Source organism: Excalfactoria chinensis, chromosome 1, assembly GCF_039878825.1.
Source record: "Excalfactoria chinensis isolate bCotChi1 chromosome 1, bCotChi1.hap2, whole genome shotgun sequence".
Classification (NCBI taxonomy): domain Eukaryota; kingdom Metazoa; phylum Chordata; class Aves; order Galliformes; family Phasianidae; genus Excalfactoria; species Excalfactoria chinensis.
In genome coordinates, this window is record NC_092825.1 from 67,256,334 (window position 1) to 67,281,906 (window position 25,573).

Here is a 25,573-nt window from a genome sequence, read left to right on the forward strand (position 1 = left end):
CCCAAATTGGCCCATCTTGACTCACAGCAAAATAAGATATCAGAAAATATTTCCACTCTTTCCCTACAATGGATACAGTTTCTGAAGTTTCATTTTTTCTTCTCCTTTCAGACAAGAAGGTAATAAAAATCTCAAGGAAGAAACAAACTAACAAACAAAACACAGATCCATCATGAAATCACTTTTGAATTCACTAGGTGGCAACAAGGAGTAAGAAATAAGCACTGGAATCTTTAACCAGAACATCTGGTTGGACCTTTGCACCCCCAGCACCCCTTCATCCCCACCAAATAAACTGAAGCTCTGGTTGATCAAATGACCAGCTTCTAAACACTAAATAAAACATACTCCCTGCAGATGTATAAATATTGTCTCAGTTGGGCAGTGCTCATGCTGACTGACTATCAGTGCATTTATCTGGTTTCACTCACAGCCACATTTGTGTGGCTTTGATGTGGCATTGGGGTTACCAGCTTTGACGTGAGCCCTGTATCTGTACCTCTCTTTGCCTCCCAAAAGCAGAGCAATTACTTTCAAATCAAGCAGCTTAGGAGTGGGGAGGGAAAAAAATTGTTCATTTTCTTGAAGTATAAATCAATTACATGTGTTGAAATGTTCCCACTTCACTGAATATGGGTTTCCAAAGGAAGCACGGGCCTTCTATGCTCTTGTTCACCTAGGGTTTAAGTAAGTAAACAAAGTGATGTATAATTAAAATGCATATTTTAATTATAGAAAATAATAGAAAAGAGAAGAATATAGAGAAGAAATAAGGGAAGGAGAGAAAGGGAAGGAGAGAAAGGGAAGGAAGGAAGGAAGGAAGGAAGGAAGGAAGGAAGGAAGGAAGGAAGGAAGGAAGGAAGGAAGGAAGGAAGGAAGGAAGGAAGGAAGGAAGGAAGGAAGGAAGGAAGGAACGAACGGAGGGAAGGAGGGAGGGAGGGAGGGAGGAAGGGAGGAAGGGAGGAAGGAAGCAGCCCTGCACTGCTTGTGTTGCTTGGGGCTCTGAGATGGGACCTGACTGGAGCGCCTTCTTCACTACTAGCCATGGCATCCCCTTGGCTCCTGGCCCATATGGAACAGTTGGCCCTGCTTGTGCTGTGCTGGTATGTGATGTATAGTTGGAGATGGAGAAGGCTCAGTTTCTGCAAATGCAACTAGAACAAGAAGACTTTTCATTAGTTGTGACCACATACTCACCGTGCATTGCTTTCAGTGCGTACCTGCAGACAGAAGGGACGCTATCAAGGAAAAAATGGCAGTTTAGGAACATCTATTCCCAGAATATCTTTGTGCCATAACTCTTCTCCTTCTGCTACGCTTTTATTCCAGTAATATCAGCAATTGCAAGCACTGCCATCCAAGCCAGATCAATGCCATCTGCAGGGTTTATTCAGAAGGACAGGAGAAATGGGTCCTCAGGAAAAGACAAATTAATGAGGTCAGGACTGAAATCAGGGGTTAGATCAGTAAAACTTACTCTCTTGTGCATAAAGAAGGGATGGTGAACCTTGCATATTTTTCTCCGTGAATGGTGTAAAATCATTCTGTGCTTTTCTGAGTAACTCATAAGCTTTAGATGGAGGGAAAGCAATTCTGGGGGAAAGGAAAAGACACCTTGTCTTTCTGTGGGGTATAATGGAGTAAGACTATCTGAAAGAAGAAGCATCCTACCTGCCCAATTCCCCCACAGTCCAAACTAACATTGGAAAGGTGTGTGGGCTGAACTATTCATTTTTTTTTTTTTTTTTCCCAAGTCCCTGAACTTCAGCATGCCTTAATTTTTATACTTAGACATCAGTCATAACAGTGCTTGCATCTCTCGTATAATCTTACAATAAAATATATATGTATTTTTTCCATTCATAGGCTTGTAACTTTAAGTTTTCTTTCCCAGATGGACATTCAGTGCCTCACTTGTGAGCTACTCCATCTTCCCGCACATTCTGCATTTCAACCATGGAAATGAAGACCAAGGACTGATGCACCAGAATTATTTCTCAAAACTTCTACTCTTTTTAGAAGGCAACTGCATGAGGTGTTTCTGTGGTATTGTCTGAAGAATGCAGGCCCAGACTAATTAACATCTAATTCATATACCTCATTCTAAAGACTAGCTCTGTTCTGGCATTTATCTGGTTTTTTTCTAACAGCATCTGTCAGAATGTAACCTAAAGTATTTCAGCTGCAACTGTAGTCAGGATAATGTACTTTTTGTCTTCCTGGAAACAACAAATAAATGTTTGTGGTTAAAATTAATGCATAAATGAAGTTCTAATGAAAAGCTTTATCCATTTAAAATTATGGTATTATGGACTTAATTCATCACTTTGTTAGAAAACTTTTACACTACTCAGACTGCAGTGGATTTCAGAGCACTGGTCAGCAAGGGAGCCCAGTTATGTTGTACTTCACGTTCATTTTAAAACACAGCCACTGCACTGAATTTCAGCTGAGTCCCAAGGGTATTAGAATAGCTCCATGCAGTGGTGCTTCAGGATTCTAGATTTAGAAGACTTCCAAGCCCCAAAACAATCTCCAAGAGCAAAAAGCTTACTCTTCAGCCCTTACACAGGAATCCCTCTCAAGCCTCAAATGTTAATCTAGTTGGATTTCTCTAAAATTCACTCTTGGTTGCAAACTCAGAAAGCTAAATACTGTTTACCTGGTAAAATGAAGCTACAAGGGCTATATCATACAGATACTCGGGACCATCGTGAGGGATCACATTGCTTGGAAAGACCACCTTCCCTACATCATCCAGGGAAGGGTCATTGCTTTAGCCCTTCTCAATGCCAATACAATCAAGCCACTTTTGCACGAAGCCAGTAATAGAAACTGCAGCTTAAGGAATGTAGTCATAAGCCAGGAATATTAACATGATCCCCTGTCATCTCTGCTTAGCTCTTCATCAATTACCTGTTCATAGATACAACACACCATTATCCAACCACAATGAACTACCAACAATATTTTATCTTTTCTTTCTTTTACACCATTGTGACCCCTGTTTGTAAATGCTGTTTAGATCAAGTTTCTCATCTCAGTCAACACTAAATTAGGAAACTAACATTATTACCATCTTGCATGCACAGAAATGTGTGACTACCCTATATTGACCTGTGTGACACAAATAATCCATCACAACAGGTAGTTCTGAGTAGGCTGCAGCAAAGAAAGGGTGCTTTGTTTTTATCAGGGACATCTCCACTGTCACATAAACCGAGGATTTTCATAAACACGAATACCTCTTAGATGTTCCCAGAAGTATGAGATTAAAGTTCAAACAGTTGTCTGTAAATGGTAAGAAATTTCCTCAGCAAACACAACAGTAATTTTTGTGTAACAAAGGGGCCTTTCATTTCAACCTCTGGCTCCTCCAAGCTGCAGGTGTTTCAGTGCTGTGAGGTTGTTTGGAGTTTACTGCAGTGGTAAGATCTTACATGAGATTTCTGAGGGGAAAGCTAGAAGGACCAGTTCTGTCAGTAAGAAATTCACCTCAATGGAGCTGTGCCAATTTACATTAAACAATGATGTGGCCCTGATTTCTTCTGTAGCAAGCTCTTTTTCCCTTCTTATTGCTACCACTGCTTAATCTTTCAAGGCTGAACAAAATTAATTGTCACCAGATAATAAAATAAGTTCTAAGATTTTGTCTTAATAACTGAGCCTTCCTATTTCCTTATGGACACACGAAAGATTTCTAATTTAAGGAGATCTATGGCTCAGTGTGTTACACTGCCCAGATCTGTGCACAGATGGGATCCCAGCACAGCATGTAGGTCTGTTCCTTTGCAGAGTGACTGTAGGATGGAGCTTATCTCCATCAATTCAGACCCTTTATAACATTTCAGAGATCATCCTGAGGTCCATAAGCTTTAAACACAAAGGAACTTTATTAGGAAAGGAAGAAGCCATGTCGATAGGTGTGCAGATTTAAAGATCTGAAGTGAGTGCCCCTTGTGGCAGCCACAAAGGGCAGAAATACTCTCCCAAGGAGCCAAAGATGTATCAAAGAAATTCCAGAACAGCTCAAAGATACCAGGCATCCTTGTGGCCTCTGTTCAGCAGATCTTGAGGTGTGAATCTCCTACTCTTCAAGTATCCTGGGATGACTTTGAGAGAGAAATGTCATAGAAGGTATTTCAACTCCTGCTTCAGTGGGCAGTTTTATCCCTGGATGAATGGGAAATTTCTAACTTTTATTTATAGCTCTATGATGTAAGTACTTTGTGACAGTGACTGCAAGATACTTGTTGAAGTTATCATTGCCAGGATAGCCTGGATTTCTAGATACTATTATTATATTATTAGCACTGGCCACCAGAACAACCACTTTTGAACTCTATAGTAGCAGCCTAGTAACAGCTCAGAACAGACATTTTGGTTTCAGTGCAACTCTCAAAAGGTCAAATGCCTTTACCTTCATAGCAGCAGCACTACAGCAGCTCTCCTTGCAGGTAAAATCTGTGGGGCCTCAACTGGTTGATGTCCCCTCAACGAGGTGGGGGATCCCCTCAACGGGGATATCAACTGGTTGATGTCACCCCCCTGTTTTTTAATCTCTTTATTAAACACTGTAATGTTCTCTACAGGGATCTGTGCTTGCAAGCTGAAAGCAAATTACAGGCTCTGTAGTGAATAAGAGAGATGAAACACAGCAGAATGTGGGGGGTTATCTCCACCCTGTACACAGCTGAAGACATAAAGAAGGCTTCAGCTACATATCTTGGAAGACTCTATACGTTTCATGGCCTTTGGGGCCCTATTATCCCCAGTTCATTACAGGTTTCATACGGCCCTGGAAAGGCAGGGTTACAGGTAAGTTTTGTTCTCACAAAGCCATTGATCCAAACTGACTCTAAGGACTTCTACAGATTACTCCAGAATGAACCACATGGTAACAGAGAGCAAGAAGACTGGCGTAGTTACTTAAACAAAGACACAGAAGTTTACAGTGATCTCATCTGCTTGCTTTAGGGGACACTATAGTTACATTGTGGTTAAGTTCATGGTAACATGCTGTAAATCCAGATCAGTTCTCCTGACTTCAGTGGAGTCCATATGGATTTACACGAGTGTAAGCAAGGATGGAATCTGGTCCTAATTTAGGACACATCTGTCAACACAGATGGAGCTGAGAGAGCTTATTGTCATGTTACTTTCCTATTTTTGCTTGAGATGCTGTTCAGTATGGAGCAAACCCAACAGTTTTAAAATCTCAGAAGACAGGCAGTGTTATCCCCCCTTTTGTGTGTCTGGTGAATGCAAGATGACCAAGTACTCAGGCTAAGTCACAACAGCTTAAGAAAATATCCTCATGAGAAATAATGAATAGAATCATCATTCTGCCACCGCTTAAAAAGTTGATTAACTTTTCTGTGATGACCAGCTCTTCTGGCATACTTCTGACAGTTGTAAAATCAATCACACCAGTAACAGCTTGTATGATCATATCCCACAGAGTGCTGTACTACAGCTTTCACCCAGGCAAAGTTCCAAGAAGTTCATGTAGAGCTTTGTTTGAGTGGTGAACTTATTGCTTGATGGCTGCAAATCTAAAAAGAAATAATGATTGTTACCTTTCAACCAAAATTTATGTTGTGATTCTGGACCTCAACCCGTTGCTCTTTAAAACTGTTGTTCTTCCTGTTGTCCATCTGTTCTGATCACCACAGGAAGCGGATGAGGGAGAACTTCGCTGCAAAACATGGAAGAGTGTTCTATAAGTACCTTGTACGTCACAAAATAGGCTGTTTCTTTTTCTGCTTATCTGGAGTTCCCTACCTAAGGAACTCATAATCTGGTTCTATGGGAATCACTGTTTGGGGAAAGCAATGATTTCACAATCTAGAAAGAAACCTCATTGTTCTTAAGCTGTGCAGTTACTTTGTAGCTAGGAGCCTTCCAGGTTCTGGGCATTGCTGATAATGTTTTAAGGAATAAAAACTCTCTTGAGCACTTGAGGACCAACTTTGTGCAACAAATCAAAAGCACAAGTATTAAAAGTTAGATTCCTAGTAATAAAAGACAGAAGGGTAAGTTTTATTTTTCTGATTTACATGAGTATTTTTAATCTGATAGACCTGAGTGTTTATGCCAGTAATGGCTCAGAGTGTACAGTGAAGTGATAAGGAATACTAAAACACATCCTTGCCCTTATAGCAGTGCAAACCTGGAATAACTTCACAATTCAAAATTCTCCCTCAAAAGTAGTGTGACAAAAAAAGTCGAACCAAACACATGCTGACATGCAGGATTTGAAACAAACTGAGACACATATGGAGTGGAAATTACTTTATATTTATTTGATTATATATTTCAAATGAACGTCAGGATCCCGTGACATATCCACAAAGGAGATGGATTTGCTAATCTAACAGTAGTGATAGTACCGTAAATCTGGAGTTGGTTCAGAGGCTTCAATCTAGTTCCAAATATTCTGTAAAATCTTGCAGTTATTTTTCCCCTCCACCTACTTTAAGCAGGTGGTTATTAGTTTTGTAATCTTCTGTAATAGACCATCCTTAATAGCAATACTCATCAGGTGTATTCTCAGATGAATGATTCAGTACAACAGGTTCAGCTTTCCCAGTGGCTTGTTATTCATGTTGTTGCTCTGAAATCTACCAAGGCTGAGCAGAATCAGAAGATGTATGTTTTTCAACACATAACCCAGGAAACACAAATTCAAAAGGCAACTGCAACCTAGTGGCTGGCAACCCTGCCCATGACAGGGAGCTTGGAACTAGATGATCTTTAAGGAACCTTCCAATCCAAGCTATTCTATGATTCAATGACATCTTAGTTAAGGTTGCCCATATGTAGAATTCTGAATCGGAATCATCTACATACGCTGAATGGAAGGTTTTGATGTTCAATCCCAGAATTTTCCTATGCACGAGATTTCAACAGCTTTTATACAGAGTAAGGTAAAGAAAGAAAAACAACTAACAATCATGCACATGGGAAAAAATCCTCTCTACCCACAGGCCTGCTGAGAGCCATGCTGCTGCCTACCAACATGTAAAAATCATACAGCTCCCTCCCTCAGCTAGAAGACTGTGAGAGCCAGGGTAATTGGTACTACCTGAAAAGGAGGGTGATAAGCATAGGGGGAGGTGCTAAGGATGGAGAAGCTTGTGGAAGGGAGTGGATATATGAGATCTCTAGTAGGGACTACTTACCAGTGTTATTTTTTCTTTTGTGGCAGGTGCTCAGGAGAGCTCAGGTATGCTCAGTCATTGGGTTGTGCTAGTCCTCTGCTTCTTGGGGCAGCTTTGTGCAGGTAAGTGGTACTTATCTCTAGTATTTTCTCTTTTTCCTCTCTTTGTATCTCTTTATTTTCTGTTTGGGTGGGTTTTGTTTGTTTGTTTGTTTGCTTGTTTTTGTTCATGTTTTTTGTCGTTGTCATTGTTCTCTTCTTTTGTTTTGCTTTCTCTTAAAGCTCTTTCCTAGGACCTGTGTTGAAAAAGATTTTCCAATATTATTTTGGCAACTTTATCTTCCAGATCAGAGCATGAAACCTCAGCTTGCAGCCCCTCAGCTTGCAACAAACAATCCCACTCTCACTACAGTTGCTCTAGAGAAACCATTCTGTACATTCGATAGCTCACTACACCCAAACAAATCTTATGCCATCTACTTGTATGTGATGAAAAGTTTAGGTAAGTACCAAGCATTATTTCAACTCCAGAAAATAACTACATTACATAGCTACTGCATTCTATTCTTCAGAATTTGGTGGGAGCAAGTATCAATGGAGTAAAAGAGAAAAACAGGTAGCTGTAAATTACATGTAAGCTGAGCCTCTGGTCTCAGTCTTTTTCTAAGGTCCTCCTATAAAATAGGTGTAGGAATTCCATGGGATTGATTAAAGGTGTGCACTGTAAGCTGACCCTCTGTAGGTGTGGAACAGCGCTACCAGTTATCAGCAGTTTGCCCTGATCTTGCTAATGAATCCAAGCAGACCAAAATCTTCTACCTTCTCCAAACAGGAATAGCTTGAGTAAAAGCCCCAATCCCCTAAGTCTGCTGAGAAAAGATGGGCAACCTCTTCTGTTTGTTTCACAGTTAAGGTTGCACAGACCCAATTTATTTGTGACTAAGCCAAGTCATGCTGGACTTGTGAGCAAAGATACCTGGCGCACAGATTCATTCATAAAATTAATTTTATAGTTTCTTGGAAATGAATATTATTGGCCATGACCAAGAGCTGCCTTTGCTGCTTCCTGCTGTTCTGTCAGACTGTGTGAAATGCCAGCTAGAGCTGCTCCTTAAGCTGACAGGAACAAATGACTTGATATCATCCTGTTGCACCCAAAGGTTGTCTGCAGCCTCCTTCTCTGAGGAGAGTTTATGTGGGGTGGGAGGGAGAAACAGGTCAACAGCACAAAAATGCTAAAACTTGCACTGCTTATCAATGCTATTTTGAAAAAACTGGGAAGTTTTCTTCATTGCCTTGGACTGGTTGAAACCTTAACCAGATACACTGTCTGATACAGCTACCAGTGCAATTATGAGTGCACTGCCTTTTGAGATGATTCCCAGTAATGAAGTACACCTCTTCGCATGTCTAAAACAGACTGGATGAATCTCTACAAAAGAGGAGTCGTAAAGAAAACCTCTTCTGCTGCTTTTAAAACAGGCAGATGCAAACTTATTTCTTGGCAGAAGGGGGAGGAATTTTGTTTGGATTTTTTTTATGGCCTGCAGAAAAGTGTATTGTCTCATTCTCAGTTGCATTTTTGAGCAGGGAGAGGGGGAACTTAAGAATTTAATTTTCTAAACACCTTATGTTCAGCTCTGTTGTCAAGGAGATGCATCAATACACAACAAAACTAAGAGCCTAGCAAATTGCTGAAGAACGAATGTAACCTTTAGGTCTACTCTTGCTAATGACAATATCGGACTTAATCTACCTAACACGTTTCAAAAGCAAACAAATTGCTCAGAGAATAGCTCACCACAGCCATGCTGAGAGTTACTGAAAGAGGACACTGGGAGAGCAGGGAGGCCTAGGTGTAATTATTCAAATTTAGGAGAGTCCCAGTAGCTCATGTCATGGCTAGTCTTCACTTTCACATTCTTGACTCTGTTCGTATAACTTGAGCACTGTCTCTGAAGTTAGATTTTGAACCCTTATCTTTCAAAGCAGACTTAATTTTGCACTGTGTCATACCTAAAAACTTCTCATGGCCAAACAGTTGCAAGAACTCTGCTCCAGGAGCACAGCAGAATGCTTACAAATCTAAGTAGTTCCCAGTATACTGCAGCTGTGGGAAAACTGGCAGTCCTTCAGTGCTGACAGCGCAGAACAGCTGGAAGGAGCTCTCAGAATAAATTAACTCTCAGTTGCAGAGCTTGGGAGCATCTCTTGACACTTGTGCCTTGGCTTTGCAATTGGAAAAAAGTGAGAGTTGGAACTGAAGTTTCTAAATGATGCTGTGGAGTTGGGTGCAGATGTATACTTGGCTTGAAGCCATGAAGACTTTCAAATTTTCTGTCATGTCATCTGGAAGCATTAGCATGCCTGGCTGGTTGGGAATGCAGATAACTGCATCTGTTCGTCCAGCTCTTATATGCTGGTCTGCATGTTGTGATGTTCTGAGAAGTGCAGCTGTTGTGCAACTGAGGTCTCAGGGTTTCTGCTCCACGAGACAGAATTGTGGCTCTATAGAAACTGCCTTGGCAGTATCAAATCAGAAATGGCAGAACTGGATGCTTTTTGGAGCCACATGGGGTAGGGGTGAAGAACAGCCTTTGCCACCATAGTCAGTCAGATATTTCTCAGAAAGGAGGAAATTTGGGAGGAACAAAAACGTAAAAAGCTTTGACAACAGATGGGGAAGAAGCAGTAGGATCCCCACACATACTGTTAGCAGATAGATGTTTGGTTTCAGGTGTTTTGGGGCAGAAGAGCCACTTGTCAACTAAACACAAGATAAAGGGAAAAGGCTTCTTCATCAGTTCTAACAACCTTTTTAAAAACCACCTCTCCTGCAGCAAGCACAATAAGCTCTGTGGTGACTGACAGCAGCAGCAAACCACTGGACAATACATTCCAACAAACACAAGGGGGACAGCTTGGACCTTACAAGGCTGCCTCATTCGATGTACCCAGCTGTGTGTCACCCCCCAAGTTTGCTGATGCAGGAGACATCAACAAAGTTTCCGATGTCCTGAAACAATACCTCTTCAGAGTTGGGGATGATGGGACTTGTTTGTATGACCCAAACTTCCTAGACATCTGCAACCCACCTCTTGCACCAGACACAACTTACAGGTATAACTCTTATTTCTTACAAGGTGGTTGCTGCTCTTAAAACTCAATTAAGAAGGAAAATTTACTCTTTAGAGTTCCCTTGAGATAATATGATGTGAATTACTGGTACCTAAAGGGGGGCTGAAATGCGCTACTGCAATGACAGTTATGAAGAAGGCCTGGCTTTGGTCTAGCACTCTGCGGATTGTGCTCTATGGTGTTTTTGTAAGGGTGAGCTGTCGTGTTAAATTCATGGGTCAGCAGGAAAACTCATGTGCGGACTTCTGGATTTATGCCTATATTGGAGCAGATGATTTAGGGGCAATATCTGATCAGAAACTGATGTAAGAAAAGGAGTTTGAAGAATGAAGTTGAGATTATTCACCATGTATTTTGTGTTAGATGGATCTGCCAAACAGCAGACATGAGTTTGGCCCTGCTCGATTTGTTTTGATGGGATTCTGGGGAGCCAAAGGTTTCTGCAATCTCCTGCTCCAGGACGTTCTCAGTGTAATTGGAGATGTCACAGTAAGGGCCAGGCAGCTTGCAGGCTTGTCTGTTGAAGTGAACCATCTGGGGAGTATGAGGATGATCACTGCTGTTACCCAAGATACTGGGTTTTGCTGTTATCCACTGTTTAAAAGCTGTAGTAAAGATGGCAGCCGTATGAAGCTGTATCTTCTGTAGAAACTTCTGCTTCTGAAACAAAATGCTATGGGATCTTTTGAGAAAACTGTCTACCTTCCTCTCCAGACATTTATGAAAACTCAAACTATTGTGGAATGGAAACTGAATTCCTTTGCCAAATCTGCTGTTGGCCTGCTTTTTCAATGCTTTCCCTATTAAAAAAAGGGCCAAAGGTTTCTGTTGTTGGACAAAGTCTTTGACTTCCATATGGAAGTCAAAACCACTTGCGAGGCTTTTCATAAGGGAATAGCAAACTGAGAAAAACTAGTTTTGGAAAGCTAATACCTGCCAAGTCTCATAAGAATAGAGTGCAAACTACACATCATAGCACAGAATACTTCTGCTAATAATACTATTTGTTCCTTATATGGTCTCTGAAAATAGTTATCTTTCACTGTTTCTGCCTAATGCCTCAACCAAAAACAGGAGTCTGACTAGCTAATCTACAAATGGAAGCTCAAATTCTAAAATACCTAATTCAATGCTTTTTTTCCTCTCAGATTTAAATACATTTTGGTCGATAACACTGACGGTATCATGAAAGACCAGACTCTTTGGTCTGATCCAATCAAAACAAGAAAAGGTAAGTCTGTAGCTTTGTTCAGGTCTTCTGAAGTAGCCTTGCTTGCCTTAGGACATTACTGATTTCCTAATAAGCAACGTCTAGTACTTTTCTATAGATTTAACAATTTTGTCAGCCTTTCAGTACTGAAGTCGCAAACTTAAATATGGGATAATGGTCTGCTTCTTATGTGTACTTTAAAGCTTTCATGAAGTTTGTGCACATGGTTGCAGAGTTGGTGCCTCTTCATGTAATTGGGTGTTGCCAAAATTTCTAGATAACACAGATATTTGTCAAGCTTATAACTTCAGAATGCTGAAACCGAGTCTAAACCTTGTTCGCCATAAATCAACATCAGTTTTCTGGACATCAGTTTTCTTCTCTTAAATTACCTGCTTTCCCCTGTTTAATAAGGTTGTACATAGTGAAAAAATGAATCATAGGAACATTATTTTCATGGTTTTCTAGGTAAACTTCCCATGAAAATTGATATCTGGCCCGGTCAAAGGAGTGGAAGCATGATTGTCATTACGTCAATTCTAAGTGTGTCAGTGTTCCTTCTGCTTGCTGGCTTGCTCGCTTCTGTGTTTTCTGCTCTCATGTAAGTACTGCTACACCCTGCAGCTTCTAGTAATAGTACCTCATGTCCTGACAATTGGCATTATTTTCCATGGTTCCAAGCCACTGTTTCAAAATTGAAAGGATATCATCTGATATCTCATGTCAAACCTGTTATTAAGAGAAAAGGAAACTCTGTCAAATAACCTTCCCTACCAAGGCTAAGATCAACAACTCTTGTAATTATTATGCATGCTAAAACTTACTGGCAGTCAGACTTCCATAGGGACTAATGAAAGAAAATGTAGAGTTGCACATACTTAAAGTCTATGCATTGTTTTGCATATTACAGCGTTCCATCTATGTAGAATTTGGAAACTGTCTGAGGTAGTTTAGGCCTTCATAGTGATCATACGGAGTTTAAATTAATGCCTGCTTGATTTTAATTGGTTCAGTTCTTCCATAGGAGAAATATATTACTATTTTGAATTCATAACTGAGGTTTTATGGTGCTGTATAACTGAACAAGTTCATGAATGTTCTCAGCTCTTCCACATCTCCAGCCCCAGGAAATCAGCAAGGCCAAATTGGGGAATTAACTGAATTTCAGAAACAGTGGGTTTCAGGGATGCTGAAACCTTATTCTTTCACCTGAAAATGATGGAAGAACTCTGTATGCAGTCAGTTCTGTTAAGCTCCTGGATTAAAAATGTGGAAAGCAAAAACTGCACAGGCATATCATAAACCAACATTAATAAACAAGGATTATTAAAAAAAAAATAATAATAAATCTATAGGCTTCTCTAATACGAAATATTGTAATGAGCAAATGGCCTTTGCAAAATACACTGACAATAGGCTCCACTTGGTCTCTTCTGGAACTTACTGAAGTCTTTCCCATAACCACTAGGGAATCAGAAGATCCTTCTGCAGAGACAAAGGGCCCTTCTGGGACTACTCAACAGAGTGAACTGAGACCACAGCTGAGCTCTGAGTGAACAGCCAGATTCAAGTGAAGTCTGGAAATACAGCTGAACATGTGCCGTGCCCTGCAGGACTTCTTCCCAGAACTAGCCTCCTGCTACAATATGCAACGAACTGGGCCTGTACAACACAAAAAATGGACTGTTTTTTTAAGTCTTGACGTACATGATATCCTGTTTTGTCCTAATGAGATTTCACTTAGGTGATTGTATTCTGTAGCCCACATGAGGGGCCTGGTCTGAAGATGAAGGTTTGTGAGATCTTTCAGCTTCCATATTCCAATGATAAGTTGTCTAGCATATGTTCCCATGTGGAGTAAACATTACAGCAGACCTGATTTGCTTCTCATATTCAGCTGAATATGATATAGCCATCGGAGTCTCAGCCTTTCTCTATATAGTAACTGCTGAAGAGTTAAAGAAAAACTAACTGATTTAGAAAAAAACATTGTAAGACAAGAGTAGGGATGGGAAGGTGGGCAAAAAACAGGGCACTACTCCTTCCTCAACATTTTAGTGATCAGTGGTCATACCTTCAATTCTGTTTCTTCTTCCCAGAAAGGAAGAAACCAAGTTCCAATTACCCTGCTGGTAGCAGAGTAATCCTGACCTCATACGCTTAAGTATCCTCAAATATTTTTGCAGGAATGGTGGCTAATAGAATTGGTTGGAATTTCTTCAGAGCTCAGTATAACTATTGATCGGCTAGTAAAGTGATACTGCTTTGATGGAAAAGCTCAAGTATATTCACAGCTATCAGGCTTAGCCTCATTTCTGTCTTTTCTTTACCTTAGACAGCAGCCTCTTCACATCTTACAGTCTAGGCTGGTGGCGGGTTTAGAGATGATTCTTCATTTTGTGATTTATTGGCGATTAGAAATAAATCTTTGCACCAGGTTTAAGTTATGTACTGCTTTTTTGTTTGTTTGTTTTCTGTTAATACCAACTTGCAACAGGTTTGTCTCCATAGATGACCAATAAGGATTCATCTTCAAAGTCCTTTTCAGTATGTATACGCAACTGTTCTACTTTACTTACTGGTGACGAGCAAAAAGTTCTCACTAGTTATTATTGATGTCCTCCTAGTTTATCATTACACTAGATTAAACTGTCTTGGTTTATAAATGGGTAGCTGCTCTTTTTTGACACAAGTCTTCTGGCCAGAAATGGATGCTCAAGTATTGGGAATGGTTTGGGTTTTTTTGTTTCTTTCTTTCTTTAAATTGGTGCCTTGCTGCTCTAAACACCCTTCTGAGGTACTTTCCCATTTGTGTATTGAATCAAGGGATATCCGAAGAAAATGGCAGTCTGAGTTTCAGATGTGCAATGTTGAAAATCAGAGTGTATGAGGGATCTTTGTACTGTTTGTCTCCCTTATAAACCTGAACAAGTACTTCTTTTTCAGAAGGCTGTTCAGAAGGAGTTGGAGCCAAATCTGGATGTATTTTTGCTTAAATACAATATAGATAAAACAAAAGGATGTTTTCCAGCACTTATGTGTGTTTTCATTAGAAATATCAACAGCAATGAAGTGAAATGATTATCTAGGTACTGTAGCTGCTAACAGGTTGAGCTCAGATTCTGTCAGTATTGCACGTAACAATTAGGAACAAGCTGAACTTGGAAAGCTTTGAGTCTTTGACCCATACCTGCTATTCTGCACAGAGGTGGATGTAATACTAATGGATTTAGGTTGCCTGTAGTTTTGAACTCAATTTCTGGTATCTCTTATATGGTTCCTGGTACTTCTCTGGATCAAGTGATCTGGAAAAATTAGTGCAAGGAAGCAGTTATGGTACACATTTTCAGCTGTACTCTAGGTTGAGATTTAAATCACAAATTACATTAAATTATGTTTGTATAACTTATTCCAGCATGCTTTCAGCTGAGTTTCTAACAGAAATGTTTCCTTAGGCTTGCTAGCAGATGGACTGACTGCAATGAGATTCTGTACAATTGAAAGCAGAAGTTCTCTGATATCTTGCATTCTTCTGTGGGTTTGTTGCTTCATCCCCTGTTAGGCTGCAAATTCCTCAGGATAAAGGCTATGTTTGGGTAAACATACCAGTGCTCTATATTGCTATTTCACAACTGGGTATATTGCAATGCACAGCTATAATGCTAATATTGACAACAAGTATCAATACTCAATGCTTTGTTTGCCTGCCTCTGGTCCTAGACAAGTTTTTAGTAATGCTGATAAAAATCAGACGTCCTGGACCAGTCTTTTCCGTAGAAATGTTTCCAATATCTTCTGTCCTTCCTCAAGCCTTCTAAAACAACAAATACTCCAGGAAAGATAACATATTTTCTCTATACAAAGTCAATGGTGTTATCTGCGTTGTTGCTACAACCCAGAGCTGGATATAGAGAGTCTGTAAGTCTCCCTAGAAAATTTAGTGTCTCGTATACAGAAAAACTACCTGTATATAAGATGGGTTTTGCTCCATCGTTGTCTCATGGACTGAATCTTAACAATCTCTCATATGTGCTAGAGAAAACTGAAAGAATATAAATCTCGTCAGAAGGTAAAAAACTGTTTCTCATATCTAAATGATAAGGACTCATTATATTCATGCAATAGCCTTAATTCCAGATAATGTTCTCAGTCCCTTCTTTGTATAAACAGTGCACAATATTTGGAAGAGCAAATGGGTGTAACACTAGCAGAAGGAAACTACAGCTCTGCCCTACAGATTGTACAAACTCAGCTCAAGCTTCCTCCTCTGAAAAAGAAGTTACCAAAAATTACGTGCATCAGCATCTTCTCTTTTCTTTTTTCCATATCTTCTTCCTTGATTTTTATTTACTGGAAGTAAATCTGTCTGTCCCTCCAATGATGCAAACTCAGCTTCTCAGGTGTTTGATAAGCTGGGCTACCTCCCTCTCTTTGACTTGGGATAGAGAGAGCTGTTCAGGTTAGACAATGTCTGCAGATACCCCTTTGTTACTTTGATGTTTGGGTCGTTTGGGTTTTATTACATAATACACACCATAGCTGCTTTGGAGCATTGCAAATGGATTTTGTAATTGAAAAGCTGAAATGCAGAGGATGAGCAAGTGGTAATAATCAGTTTAATATACTGTAGCAGTTCTTAAATACATAGTTCTGTGTGCCCGCTGGTTCTGATTATTTAATTTAATTTTTTTATTTTTATTTTTTTAGATAATCTGGATACATTCAGCTATAAGATACAGTGATCTTTCAAACTGTGTCATAATAGCAATAGAATAATAGAATCAGAAAGGAATAAGAATATAATCATTAAGCAATAAGAATAAATGATTAAAGTCTGGTACTTTACTACTAATAATAGTATTTTTATTTTGCCTGAATACAGGAACTCCTTTCTTCCAAGCTAGCTCGTAGGAGTACGTATGGAATAGGGAAGTGCTGCAGTATATCCATTTTGTGTAGCTCAGGCAGAATTTAGCAGTGTATATCTGAAGGCTCAAGAGCACTTGGAAGAGTTTTCCTCATATTTTCCTGAAAAACTGGGTAAAAAGGATGGTATTTACAGTATCTAATTCCACATCAGCAGCTTCAAGACTAAAAGTTTAAACATGAGTATACAAGTGCATGTAGGTTTGCTACTTCTATTCACCTGAACAGCTTAGGACTTCAGTGCGAGACTAAGATGCCATTGTATTCTAGGAGATTGATGTTTTTGAGGACAGTGCTTCATTTCCTGGTTTAGCTGGGAGTTCGTATTTTTAGATAAGATCTGTGAGTGTCCACATTCTTCAACTGTTATGACATTTCATTATTGTACTTAGTCATGTGATGCTTCATGGACAAAAATGAAATACCAGCTGATTTTTCTTTTAAATACCTCTTTTTATGACTTTGAGGAATTGCATATATATTCTTTGAAACATTGCAAATTCCTTCTGGATGAAAGGAGTTATTCCCTTGATGGTATGAGTAACACTGGAATAGACCCTTCCATACTTCCCAATGCAGTACCTGCCAAATCCACTGAAGCCTGCCCATTTTCTTTGCGTTTGTATAAGCACAGTTTAGCAGCAGAATGTGCTCCAGAACTATAACCCTTTCTCAGGAAACATCCCCATTTAGGTTTGCCAAAGATTTGAAACCTCATGCACAGTTGGAATTAGTTTATTAATGTTCAGTTTCTCCTTCCTGGCATTAGCACAGCTGGCCATAGCCCAGCCAGAGTGAAGCAGGGCCAGAGCCACAGAATGTCACTCTGCAGACGCACTGAAACTGCATCTGCTCTTTGCAGCCACACGACAATCCCAGGGTTTGTCTTAAATCTGGCTTAAAGAAAAGAATTCTCAGCTTAAATGTCAATAAAGGTTCACACATTGTTGATAGTACATGAGGCAATTATAGTACAATATGATGGAAATAACACCACATGTTCTTACGTCATTTTCAAACCTTAGTTTAATAAGAAGTTTGAGCCTGAATATAGTTTCAAGCATGAGGTTAGAAAACAACTTTTAAATACAAATAATTCTCGCGAAAAAGAATATTCTTGTAGTGAGAAATGTGTTTTTCACAAATGTAAAAAGGAAATGAAGAAGAATTGATGAATTGATTGCTGCACTTTTGAATACATATTGTTGGGGTTATTTTTTACGTTTGTATTCTGGGTGGGTGAGGGGACAGAAATGATTTGCTAACCAGCAAATGATGATATACTTGTTTCAATTAGGTTTCCTGTCCACCACATCTTTACTTGGAAAAGAATTTGCTCTTGTGTTGCCTTTTACCTTCAGCACTGCATCTTTTTTTGTCTAGTTACAAACAAAATTATAGCAACAAGAACGTTTATTTCTTAGATTATTCATGTTCCACAGAATATCATTCCTTTGCATTTTGCACCCAAATGCCATCAAGGCAGCGGTACGTATTCTTGTAGATTTGACTACTCCTCTTTGCTCTGTTTGTTTTTGTGTTTGCAGGTGTTTTTTAACTTACTGGTGTATTACCGGTCATAAATGCGGGAAACATCACCACCCTCACAGACATTTTGGACATTCACTGTAAGTCAAGGCACTGAATGTATTTTCCTCATTTTTGATTTTCCCTGTGTGGAAAAAGTTAGTTCACATCTGTCCAGATTTTTAAAGACCTGGTTATAAATTGGCAGTGCTATGAGGAATGGTGACATTTCATACGTGGTTAAAGGGAGTTTTGTGAGAAATTGGCATAGTCTATGAGTGACTGAAGGGCACTGCTGAGGTCCCGTAGGAGAGCAGAATCTGGAAAGGTCAAAAACACCCACCTAAGCCATCTCAGTAATATTGTAATGCCAATATAACCAAGGAGACAGTACCAGAAATTACACATTTGGATACGTGTATGGAAAAACTGCATGGAAATCAGTACGGAAAGTGACATCATCTAAGAAGGAGCAAAACTGAAGATAGGGATGAATAAGAAACACAAAAAGGTAAATGCTGTCCCTGGGGCTGTCCACAGCTCACAGGCAGCACTTTGATCATTGCAGCTTGGAGAACAATAAACAGTAAACCAACACTGTTCTGATGTTACAACTCATCGGAAGCCTGCTTCAACAGTCAAGAGAGCTGCTTTGAAAGGGACCTCAAGGAACATGAAGCTCCAACCCCCCTGTCTGGCAGGGTCACCAAACTTCCATATTTACTAGATCAGGTTGCCCAGGGCCCCATCCAACCTGGCCTTGAACACCTCCAGGGACAAGACATCCACAACCTCCTTGGGCAGCCTGTTCCAGGACCTCACCACTCTCCTAGTAAAGAACTTTCCTCTTAAAATCCAATGTAAATCTTCCCTCTTTCAACTTAAAACCATTTCCCCTTGTCCTGCTATTATCAGCCCTTTCAAAGAGTTTACTCCCCTTCCTGATTATAGGTTCCCTTCAGGTACTGAAAGGCTGCAATGAGGTCACCCCACAGCCTTCTCTTCTCCTGGCTGAACAAGCCCAGCTCCCTCAGTCTGTCCTCACAGGGGAGGTGCTCCAGCCCCCTGATCATTTTTGTGGCCCTCCTCTGGACCTTTTCCAACAGCTCTCTGTCTTTCTTGTACTGAAGGCTCCATACCTGGACACAGTACTCCAGATGGGGCCTCACAAGAGCAGAGTAGAGAGGGGCAATCACCTCCCTGTCCCTGCTGGCCACCCCTCTCCTGATGGGAGCCCAGGGTACCATTTCCTTTCCGAGCTGCAAGAGCACACTGCTGGCTCATGTTAAGTTTCTCATCCACCAGGACCCCCAGGTCCTTCTCTGCAGAGGGAAGCCTTCTCAAGGGAAGGCTTGATCTGACATTTATCATGCTTTAACAGGCTGCATGCTGCAGTGTAGCAGAACTGACCAGAAAGCATCAGACTGTGTAGGAACGAGCAGAAGGACGCTTGCTCCAAAGCCTGCACTGCACTTGTGCAAAACCCATGGGGTAGGCTGGGGCTCACGCAGGGCAGGACAGCCTGGCCTGCACCCACTCACATCACCATGCAGCTGTTTGCTCACGGCAATGCTGTCAGGTGTCCAAACTTAGCACACTCTTGGTCTTTCCATGTGTGGGGGGTGTGATTTTAGGAGCAGTGTCACTGAGATGCTTGGCACGACGTGAGGTTTCTGATTGAGCTGAATGATTAAAAATTACACCCAAAGTGATGCACGGGTTGGTTACCCTTACTGAAGTGCAGCAGTGGCAGCACACAGTGGGCTCCCAATAGAAGCACAGTGTGCACCGTCAGACTCTGTGCTTGCTGCCGGGGCTGGGCACTCCTGGCTGTGGAGCAGGGGTGTGTGGAGTGACAGCAGCTCAGAGCCCTTAGCTTGGATTTGTACCACCAAACCACGGAGTTCAGCTGTGTGTTTTGTTCCCACAACGCTGCACTGTCCTGGCTGGACGCATTCTTGGTGGGAGCCTCACCTAAACTAAGGCTGTCTTTGCATTGACTTCCATGTGAGTAGTAGTGAAGGTGGGTAAACACGTATCCCAAACCCATCGGATACTCATGTCAAGGAATGAAGACTGGCAAAGACCTCCAAGGTCATCAAGTCCATCCCCCCACCAGCCCACTGCCCGCGTCCCTCAGTGCCACATCCCCACGGTTCTGGAGCACCTCAGCGTCCAGCATGGACGCTGACTCCCCTAAAGCTGCCCAGCTCGGGACAGGCAGAGCAGAACAAAACTGACAGTGGCATGATGGAATTAAGTTTTATTGTGATGGATTCAGATGACTTGATGACTTTGGATAGGAAATGGATCTTGTACGCGGCTGCTCCGACGGCGTCAGTGGGGCCGGCTGGTGACGCGCTGGGCCCGACGTGGTGGTACTCGGGTGCGGCTCCGGCCCTGGGCTGGCCCTCGCCGCCTGGACCGGCTCCTACGGCGCCTCTGGGGCTGGCTGTCGGTCTCTGCAGCCCGACGATCGAGAGGCGAGCGGCTTCGAGTCCGCGCCCGCCCCGGCTGCCCGGAGAGCAGCTCAGGCACCTGGGAACTGGAATCCGGCTCCGGCACCTGGGAACTGGAATCCGGCTCCGGCACCTGGGAACTGGAATCCGGCTCCGACGGTGCCTGGCTGGAGGTGTCGGAGCTGCTGCTCTGCTGTCCTGCAGGGCTTTGGGATGGCCCCAGTTCCTGCTGGCTGGCGGTGTTGGGGCCAGCGCTGTCCGAGTTGGTGCTGGAGGCTGTAAGGAAAGGCAGGAAGGTGAGCGGGACAGATCTGCAGCCCCGGGGTGGGACGGGCTCCCATCCGTCCTGTGCCCAAGGGACTTGAGCGAGGCCTCGCCTGGCCCCAGCCCGGCAGCACGCGGCTGTTCGCCTCTTACCGGTGCCCTCTCCAGCACAGCTGGCGCACTCCCAGCTGGTGGTGCTGTGACTCAAGTTGGAGCAGAGTCGGTGCGTGCCTTGTGCAGCGCAGGAGCTGCAGAGGAGCAGCTCCCAGAGCCTGTGGAAAGCAACGGGTTGTGGCCGTGAGGACAAAGTGCCCCGAGCCAGGGAGTGCCCAGAGGGCAGCTCTGGTGCTCGGTCTGTGCTCCCCCAGCCTGTGGTGAGGCTGCGATGCCACGCAGAGCCCCAGAGGGCAGCTGAGGTAACTCACCCCTCTCCCTCTCTCTGCTCCCTGCCATGGGGGTGACGGCAGTCGCTGGCGTCGCAGCGTCCGTGCCGAACTCCCAGCTCTGCGTAGGCACGGTTGCGCTCCCACTTTGGTCTCCTGCCAGAGAATAGTGGGAATGTGATGAGCTCTGAGTGCCTCTAGACTGAGACTGAGCAAAGCCACCCCTGCAGCAAAGGGCCAGGCCTGCTGGGGCAGTCTTTGTGCGGGCACAGCTCTTGTGCCCTCCCGTCTCGAGAGCTGGCTGAAAGACACCAACCTGCGTGGGATGTAGATCCCCAGGTTGATCATCTCCGGTATGAACCTCTCTCGGTCTCGGCAGAGAGGGCACTGGAAGCAGCGCATCCCAGCACTCTTGGCCATTCCCTACAGCGGAAACACGAGCAGCGGTGAGAGTGAGCCGGGCCTGGTGCTGCTGAGCGCCTGCGGTGCCCGCGGGGTGAGGGAAGGGCTCCTACCTGGATACAGTCCCGGTGAAACCAGGCATGTTGGCAGGCCGGGCACACCATGGTGACGTATGACCTGCTGTCACCCACGGGATCCATGCATATGATGCAGGTGGTGTCCTGCATCGGTGCTGTCTCCACTGGCTGGTGCGGGAGGTGCTCCCAGCAGTAGGACCTGGGGGAAGATGGAAGGGATGGGCGAGGTGAGAAGGGCTGCGAGGAGGGCAGAGGGATGGAAGGAGCCCCAGGCCTTGTCTCTGGCTCTGTCAGGCTGCTGGGAGGCGTCACAGCGTGTTCCTCGCTGTTTTGGCTGGCGCTGACAGCAGGGGTTGGAGGCCCACAGGCGATACCTGGGAGCCCTTACCTGTAGCGGCCAAAGTGTTGGGTGACACATTGACCCTCTGGGGCGCAGGGGAAATGGTAGCTCCTCTGGCAGCCTGGCGCTGCGCAGGTGACGCTGGCCCCCCGATTGCCACAGACGAAGCAAAGCTGGAAAGAGCAGAGCAGCCCCCATCAGCTGCAGGCTCAGGGCCTACGCAGCGGGCCCCGCACCTGTGGGCAGGGCGCAGGATGCGGGCAGGGCTGGGTGGCACTCTGCAGAGCTGCCTGGTGAACAGGGCTGGTCTGCAAGTGCAGGAGTGTCTCCTGGAGCTGGGAGGAGGGGCTGGGATTGCTTTCTTGGGACCAGGCTAAGCTCGCCGTGCCTCTCCTGGCACCAAGCTCCCTGTTCCAGTCCGGTGCTCACCGTCTGCGCTGCCTGCCTCATCAAGACAATGAGGTGTTCAATGTAGAAAAGGCCCTCTTTTTTATTGTTAATTCCATGTTGACACAGACCGTTGGCAAATCCCTGTACAGGAGGAAAGAGCGTGATTTTGTTAATGCAGAAAGGAGGGAACCACTGATTCGAGGAAGGTGGCAGAAGCCACGAGGGAACTCACCACACAAAATGCATGGAAACAGATCCCATATATCTCATGTCTCTCGCCGAAGATGGATGGGTTGTCATCCACTCGGCCACAGAGCACGCATGCTGGAGAGGAGAGAGTAACAGTCGTGAGTGCCTTGTGGGGCCAGGTGCCCCTGGGGGCTGTCCCAGGGGCTGCTCTGTGCCAGCTGTGCCAGCTGAGGGGCAGGGCTGGAGGCCGTGGAGGGGAAGGGGCACTGTAGGCCTAGCAGTGACAGTGGGCAGCCACAGCCCAACCGCAGCCCCCTGGCCAAGGAGCAGAGGGGCCCTGCCTGCGGCAGATGGGAGCCCCTGCGTGCTCCCACCTCCTCTCTCCGCTGCAGGCAGACCCCCAGCACCCCTCTGCCCGGCAGCGGGGAGCTGCGTGCAGGGATACTTTGCTCTCACCTAGCTCAGTCGAGCCGGCGGCCTCCTCGGGTGTCCCCTCGGACATCGTGTGCATTAACGGCGAGCACTCGCAGAGTGTCTGTCCCAGCAACACCAGGCTTTGTCCTCTGCGTGCCAACCTATGGGAGAAACGGGACGAGGCTGAATTGGCAGCTCAGGCCTCCGAGCGCTGGGGAACCATCCTCCCTCCCTTGGCAGCCTCAGGCAGCCCCTTCCTCCCTGCTCACCTCACCAAGTCGCACTGAGCTGGGCCTGAGCCCCGCAGCCTCAGCTCTGTTCCACAGCCCGCAAGTCACAATGGCAGTTCCGTGTCACCCTCCGTGTTGTCATCACACCTCACAGGGCTGAGGGCACCCAAGCAGGAGGGCGGCGGATCTTGCCGGACGCAGCCCTTCTAGAACCCGGCGTGCTGGTGCTGATGAAGGCACTGGGCGGCACATCCACCCTCCTGGCCCCACCTGAATGCTATGGGGCCTGTGGCTCCATCAGTATCCAATAGAGTGTTTACGTGTTGCCATGATGTTCTCCAGGCTTTACTTGTGGGCTGTTGGCCGCTGATTACCTCTCGTTCCAATAAACGACTCACAGAATCACAGAATCTCTCTGGTTGGCAAAGACCTCTAAGATCACCAAGTCCCACCGACCACCCCCCAGCTGCCCACTGCCCACGTCCCTCAGGGCCACATCCCCACGCTTCTGGAGCACCTCCATGGACGCTGACTCCCCAAGCTTGTGCCAGTGCCCGACTGCTCTTTCAACCCAGACGTTCTTCCTAATATCCAACAGGGACCTCCACTGTTGCAACTTGAGGCCGTTCCCTCTGGTCCCATCGCTGTTACCTGGGAGAAGAGGCCGACTCCCACCATGGAACACCTTTCCGGGAGTTCCATGAAGTGAGGCCTCCCCTGGGCCTGATTTCCTCAGTGGTGTTAGTACTGCAATGCAAACAATTGCTTGCACCCGTTGGTACCCAGGCATTCTCATTAAAGATGTTAGGAGTTCCAGTAAATCAGCACAAGGGTGTTATTTTCATATGAGTGTCCCTAATCTGTAGCCCGTATTTCTCTGGCAAGGGAAAAAGCGAACCTGTTGGTTAAGCATCGGGTTGTTACAGGGCAGGAGCAGCAGTGGTGGGGTGCGTGTGTGCTGTAACACAAACGAGTGCTGTTCCTGTGAGGTTTCTTCTCGGAGTGCAGCAGGGAGCAGCCTTCCATTGGCAAAAACACTGTGGCTGCCCACCACAATAGTGAGGCTGAGGCAGAGATGTGCAGGGCTGAGCCGTGACCTCCCGCAAACAGAGGTGCACCCAAATACGCTCAGGTCACCTAAACCTTCAGGTTTGGGGCTCAGGGTCACCTTTTTCATGACCGAATCCTTGTTGTCAGGGCCCTGAGCCTGTGGGTTGGACCCAAAGATGCCACCGTATTGCTTACATGCTCCTTTGGATGTCCCAGGCTGTCACCTTCAGGGTGCGGTGTCTTAGTTTCAGAGCCCACCATTTCATTAGGATGCAAAATCACCCTCTGAGGCTCCCAGTGCTTTCCTCAAGAGGAAAGCCCCATTTATGGAGTTCCCAAATCCTCGTCCTAGGTGCCAAGGCCTGAAGTTTAGGACCCAAAGCCTCCTTTCAGGGACCTAACACTCATTTTTGGGGATTAGTCAGTGTCCAAATCCATACAAGGAGAGGGAAGTGCACCTGTCTTACTTACAGCTGAGTTATCTTAACCCAAGGGCTCATTTCCATAGCTTTAGAAGATTAAGCAGCTAATAACTGACAGAAGAGTATGAAGCCTCAATATTTGCTAATAACCCGGATGGTAGGATGTAGTATGCTCTCAGCAGGTTTGTGAACTGCACTAAACTGAGATGAGCAATCAATACCCTGAGGTGCAGAACTACTGTCCACTGTTTTCTGGGGCTACCCCTCTGCTGCCATCTGTCACACGGTAACAAAATGTAACAGGTTATTGGCAGGAAGGTTCAGCCTCTACTGCCATACCACCAACATCCACTCAGGCATTGCAGGCCAATATTATATTGTAAGCCCCCAGCCACCAGCAGCCATTGCTGTTCCTCTAGTGTGCTCAGCTGGCACATCTTTCCAGATTTTGGAGGGGTGAGCGAGGTTAGATGGAAGAGGAAATTGCTAGAGCTCACTAGGGGCTTGCTTAGCTTTCCCCACCTAAGAATGTGTATTAAATATACTTTATATTGTTATGGCTGGCTTTTATGAGGAGAAGAAGGGGAAGTACTTTTTACTCTGCACAGATGTCATACATTTTTCCTACTCGTCCTTGCTCATGAAGCTTCAAGCTCCTGGTAGAAGATACCAGAGTGCTATAGCCACTCAAATATATATATATGCATTCTATTAAACAGGGGCAAAACTAATTATTTTGACTTTCTATGATGGAGAGAGAGCATCACTGGATGGGGAAAGGGCAACAGATGTAACCTTCCTGGACTTCTGCAAAGCCTCTGCCATGGTCTCTCACAATATTCTTCTCTCTGAATTGGAGAGGCATGGATTTGAAGGATGGACTTTTTGGTGGATTAAGAATTGGTTGGTTGGTTGCAGCCAAAGGGTTCTAATCAGTGGTTCTATGTCAGGGTGGAGGCCGGTGACAAGCGGTGTCTTTCAGGGGTTGGT

General features: G+C 44.4%; 1 protein-coding gene and 1 pseudogene across 1 annotated transcript; one reads left to right on the forward strand and one right to left on the reverse strand.

Annotated features, from left to right (window-relative positions):
* The first annotated feature begins 7,230 nt into the window (after window positions 1-7,230).
* On the forward strand, window positions 7,231-13,066 carry UPK3A (uroplakin 3A). The gene is made up of 6 exons (XM_072326434.1): window positions 7,231-7,285; window positions 7,509-7,664; window positions 10,003-10,282; window positions 11,449-11,531; window positions 11,979-12,111; window positions 12,979-13,066. The coding sequence occupies exons 1-6, from the start codon at window positions 7,231-7,233 to the stop codon at window positions 13,064-13,066; spliced, it is 795 nt and encodes a 264-aa protein (XP_072182535.1).
* A 7,234-nt stretch (window positions 13,067-20,300) lies between these two features.
* On the reverse strand, window positions 20,301-24,288 carry LOC140250932 (PHD finger protein 7-like; annotated as a pseudogene).
* Window positions 24,289-25,573: the final 1,285 nt, after the last annotated feature.

Coding starts and splice junctions, on each gene's coding strand:
- UPK3A (XM_072326434.1), top strand. CDS start 7,231: ATGCTCAGTCATTGGGTTGTGCTAGTCCTCTGCTTCTTGGGGCAGCTT. Junction 7,286..7,508: donor CTTGGGGCAGCTTTGTGCAG/GTAAGTGGTACT, acceptor TTTATCTTCCAG/ATCAGAGCATGAAACCTCAG. Junction 11,532..11,978: donor TCCAATCAAAACAAGAAAAG/GTAAGTCTGTAG, acceptor ATGGTTTTCTAG/GTAAACTTCCCATGAAAATT.